Source organism: Eimeria tenella, genomic scaffold (genome assembly GCF_000499545.2).
Source record: "Eimeria tenella Houghton genomic scaffold, Eth_scaff71, whole genome shotgun sequence".
Lineage (NCBI taxonomy): Eukaryota > Apicomplexa > Conoidasida > Eucoccidiorida > Eimeriidae > Eimeria > Eimeria tenella.
Genome location: NW_013543441.1, coordinates 185799 through 190216, shown reverse-complemented (window position 1 = coordinate 190216; position 4418 = coordinate 185799). Strand labels below are relative to the sequence as shown.

The window sequence follows — 4418 nt, the reverse complement described above, 5'->3', positions numbered from 1 at the left end:
AGCAGCAGCAGCTGCTGCTGCTGCTGCTGCGCCCTCCGTCTGCCCCGGAGAAGAGACAGCACCGAGAGACTGCAGCAGCTCCTGCAGGCAGGGCAGCAAAGAAGGTGCTGCAGGATCTTGCTGCTGCTGCTGCTGCCGCGGGTCTTCTGGGCGTGTGCCGCTGCTGCCGTCGTTCTGACCTTGCAGCTGCTGCAGCAGCTGCTGCAGCCGTTGCTGCACCTGCTGCTGCAGCTCTAATGGCGAGCAGATGCCTGCTGCATCGCCAGACACCAGCTGCTGCTGCAGCGGCACTTCGCGGGGGCGAGGGACGTCTTGCTGCTGCCCGCCTGCTGCAGTGCCCCGCCGTTTGCTGCTGCTGCCGCTGCTGCTGCTGCCAGTCATGCCATTGCTGCTGCTGCTGCTCTTGCCCTGCGTCCCCAGAGAAGCCAGGAGCGAGGCCACAGCAGTGAAAGGCGACTCATTGCCGTTTTGCTGCAGCATGGGTGCGTCTGCTGCTGCTGCAGGAGTCTGCTGCCTGCCAAGAGCAGCAGCAGCAGCAGCAGCAGCAGCAGAGGCATCTCCTCCAATTGTGCTGCAGCAGCGCTTGCGGAAGGCGCTCGGGGACATGTAGCCTGTCCTCGAGCCTCCCCTGCCTCTGTTGGGCCCATCTAGCAGCAGCAGCTGCTGCTGCTGCTGCTCCTGCTCCTCTTGCTGCCTCTCAAGCTTGCACAGGGAAGACCCGCAGGCTTCCCCAGAAGTGCTGCAGCAGCAGGCGCTGCTGCTGCTGCAGCAGCCCGACCTGCTGCTGTTGCCTCCCGGCGTGCTGCTGCTGCTCGGGGTGAGGACGCTGCTGCTGCTGCCGTCAGCAATACAGCCTGCAGCAGCCAGCAAAAAAGTTGTTGCAAACTGCTGCTGGTGCAGCTGCTGCAGCTGCTGCAGCTGCTGCAGCCGCTGCAGCTGCTCCAGCTGCAGCGCATAGCCCGCGGTCTCCGCCTGCGACATAAGAGTGTCCCCGGAGCGCTGCCGCTGCTGCTGCGCTGTTGCTGCTGCTGTTGCAGAGGAGTGCATCTGCAGCAGCAGCAGCTGCTGCATGACCTGCTGCTGCGCCAGCATCACAGCAGCAGCAGCAGCAGCAGAGTGAAACAAAGACATGCCCTTCTTTAGGTTGTCTTCTGGCCGCAGCGCCTCCTCATCCACAGCAGCAGCAGACAGCAGCGGGGGCAGCGGTGCTGCTGCTGCTGCTGTTGCTGCCAGCAGCCCCGTCGGCGTGGTTGCTGCAGTGCCATTCGTGACGCTGACAGCCCCGTTGCTCTTGCTGCTGCTGCCTGCTGCCCCCACAGCAGCAGCAGCTGCTGCTGCTGCCTCCTGCTGCTGCCGCTGGCTGCGCAGCAAATCCAACTCCATGTCTTTCCGCGCCTGCAGCGCCTTCTCTCTCGCTCTCTCGAAGCCGTAAAGCTTTGATGAAAAATACTTCTTCAGGATCTTGCCCCCTGCAGCAGCAGCAGCAGCAGATGCAGCAGCAGCAGCAGCAGATGCAGCAGCAGCAGATGCAGGGGCGGGCCACGCAGCTCGGCGGGGAAGCACAGACAAGAGCAGAGGCTGCTTAGTTGCCCCTGGCTCTTACTCAGAACAGAAACAGCAGCAGCAGCAAAAGCAGCAGCAGCAGCAGCAGCAGCAAGAGCCTTACCGACATGCAGACGCGCTACCCAGGAGTTGTCATAGCGGCTAAAGTGTACGCCCAGCTGGCGCAGCTGGTTATCTGAAGGCTGCTGCTGCGGCTGCTGCTGCTGCTGCTGCTGCTGCTGGCGGTCGCCGCGCAGCGGCAGCCAGTCATCTGGCCTCGAAGTGCTCCGCTCTCTCGTTTGGTTGCGCAGCAGCAGCTCCTCCTGCTGCTGCTTGATGGCGGGGAGGCCAGCAGCAGCGTTGCTGCTGCCGGCGAGGCTGCTGGTGGCAGCAGCAGCAGCAGCAGCAGGGTCTGCGGCGCCAGCAGCAGCAGCTGCTGCAGCGTCGAGGGCGTGCGGGTCCAGGGACGAGGAGCGCCTGCTCCTGGCCTGCTGCTGGTTGGCGCGCTTGTGGTGCTTGCTGCTGCTGCTGCTGCCCATGCTGCTGCAGACCTGCTGCTGCTGCTGCTGCTCTGCTGCGTCCCGCCGCGCCAGCTGCCGCTTCGGGCGAGTTGAAGTGCGAGTGCTGCGGGCCAAAGAGCCTGTGCTGACTTCAGAAGCAGCAGAAGGGGAGCAGCGGGAGGAAGCAGCAGCAGCAGGAGAAGCAGGGCCAGCCTGGAGTCCCACGGGCCTGCGGGAGAGGAGCCTGCTGCTGCTGCTGCTGCTGTGCTGCTGCAGCAGGAAGTCGTCGTCGTCCATCTCCACCGCCGCTGCTGCTGCCACCTCCGACGCCGAGGGGCTGCTCACTGGCTGGCTCGTCGTGCTGCAGCTCTTGCTGCTGCCTGCTGCTGCGCTGCTGCCCTCGCTGCTGCGCATGCTGCAGAGGGGCACTGAGAATGCTGCTGCTGGCCTTGCTGCTGCAGCACGGCCCTGCTGCAGCCGCTTCACAGCATCCGAGGGGACCCCCACAGCTGCCCCATCTGCTGACCACTCCGCCAGAGGGCCCCCCTGCTGCTGCTCCGTTGCTGCTGATGAGACAGGGAGCTCCTGCAGCAGCAGCTGCTGCAGCTGCTGCGCGGCACAAGGAGTCGGGTCTGCTGCAGCAGCCATCGTGCTCAGAGAAGGGCTGCTGCTGCTCTTCTGTTGTTTGGCCGCTGCTACTCCTGTGCCGCTGCTGCTGCTGCTGCTGTAGGCGGGCGGGTGCACGGCGTGCCGCAGCAACGGCAGCAGCAGCAGCAGAGGGCAGCAAAACAGAAACGACGCAGCAGCAAGTAAGGGTTTGATGCGGCAGCAGTGATGCAGAAGAAGACCAGCGGACTGCTGCTGCTGCTGCCCCGGCCTGCTGTGCTGCGGGGAGATGGGATCGCCTGCTGCTGCAGCAGGGCGCGGCAGCAGCAGCAGCAGCCTAGCAGCAAACCTGCTGCTATGGCAGATAAACAAACATAAGAGTCTATAATGGGGAGAAACGCAAGAACTGCAGCAGCGAAATGGCAGCACCTGCTGCCGCTGCTGCTGCTGCTGCTGCACTTCGATGTTGCGGTGCGACTGCAGCAGAACAGGGGTAGGAGCTCCACCAGCAGTCACAGTGTGCAGCAGCAGCAGCAGCAGCAGCGCTGCATAGCAGCAGCTCTTACAAGAAAACAAAAGAAACTCTTATTCTTTGTTGCGGCAGCTGCCGCGGGGGAATAACGGACGCAGACTGTATTGCTGCTGCGGCTGCTGCTGCTGCTGCTACGGCAGCAGTAGCAGCAGCAGCAGCAACAGACCACTAGCAACTGCTGCAGCAGCCGGGGCGGGGCGCCAAGCGGCAGCTGCTACGACGCGCTGCAGGCCTTTTAAAATAATAATGTAATAATCAAAAGGCGTTTCAATTCTCTTTTTGATCATCCCTTTACAGGATTTTCTCTCGCAGCAGCAGCAGCAGCAGCAGCAGCAGCGCGTTGTTGCTGGTGCTGCTCCTTTGGCTGCTGCGGCGGCATTTGGGGTTTGGCAGACATGCAGCAGCTGCTGAGCAAACTGGGGCCTCTCCAGCGCTTCTTCATCATCAGCAGCAGCAGCAAATCTTGTCTCTGCAGCAGCGACTGCAGCGGCGGCTCCTGCAGCGGCAGCAGCAGCGCAGCAGCAGCACCACCCCACCGCAGCCTGAAGGTCTTCCCGCTGGTCCTCTGGGCCTTCACAGCCACTTCTAGGCGCGCAGCAGCAGCCGAGCAGGTCATTGCGTTGTCTGCTGCAGCAGACTTCAAGGGCAGCGCCCACGGGTGCAGCAGCAGCAGCAGCAGCAGCGACGGTTCCGGGCCGTTCTTGCTGATCGCGCAGCCGCTGCAGCGGCTGCGGCTATCCCGCTGCTGCGCAGCAGCCCCAGCTTCTCTCCGGCGGCCTCAAGAGCCGCAGCAGGCCGCCGCCGTCCCTGCAGCTGCAGCAGCAGCAGCAGCAGCAATGAGTTTGCTGCGGCTGTCTGTCCCGCTGCGGGGCCTCCAGAAGCAATCCATGGTCCGCTGCTGCGATGGCTCGGGGGCCCTCAAGGCCTGCATTATAGGCCTGGGCAATTATAGGCACGGGGGGGGGGCCCCCGGGGCTCGGGTGCGTTTGTCTGTGCGGGACCGGCAGCAGCAGCAGCAGCAGCAGCAGCAGCAGAAGATGCCCCTCGGCCTCATTGTCCGCTCCAAAAAGGAGAAAAGAAGGAAAGATGGCTCTTATATTTCCTTCGGAGACAATGCATGCATTCTCATTGCCAAAAACAAACTGCAGCAGGGGCCCATCAAGGGGCCCCTCCCCTTCGACATTTCCCACAACTCCAAACTCCTGGCAGAGGTCATCCTCTAGGGGCCCTCAGGGGCC

General features: G+C 63.5%; 2 protein-coding genes across 2 annotated transcripts in view; one reads left to right on the top strand and one right to left on the bottom strand.

Annotated features, from left to right (window-relative positions):
• Nucleotides 1-2690, bottom strand: part of ETH_00002450 (uncharacterized protein) — a gene marked incomplete at both ends in the record, with an annotated part of 3106 nt that extends 416 nt beyond the window's left edge. Inside the window, 2 exons of the mRNA XM_013378040.1 lie at nt 2-1469; nt 1667-2690. Of these exons, the coding sequence (XP_013233494.1) occupies nt 2-1469; nt 1667-2690 (2492 nt within the window). The remainder of the gene's footprint in view (nt 1; nt 1470-1666) is intronic.
• Nucleotides 2691-3575: 885 nt separating this feature from the next.
• Nucleotides 3576-4403, top strand: ETH_00002445 (ribosomal protein L14p/L2 domain containing protein, putative; the record flags this gene model as incomplete). The annotated part of the gene is made up of 1 exon (XM_013378039.1): nt 3576-4403. The coding sequence occupies one exon, from the start codon at nt 3576-3578 to the stop codon at nt 4401-4403; it is 828 nt and encodes a 275-aa protein (XP_013233493.1).
• Between the last annotated feature and the right edge of the window lie 15 nt (nt 4404-4418).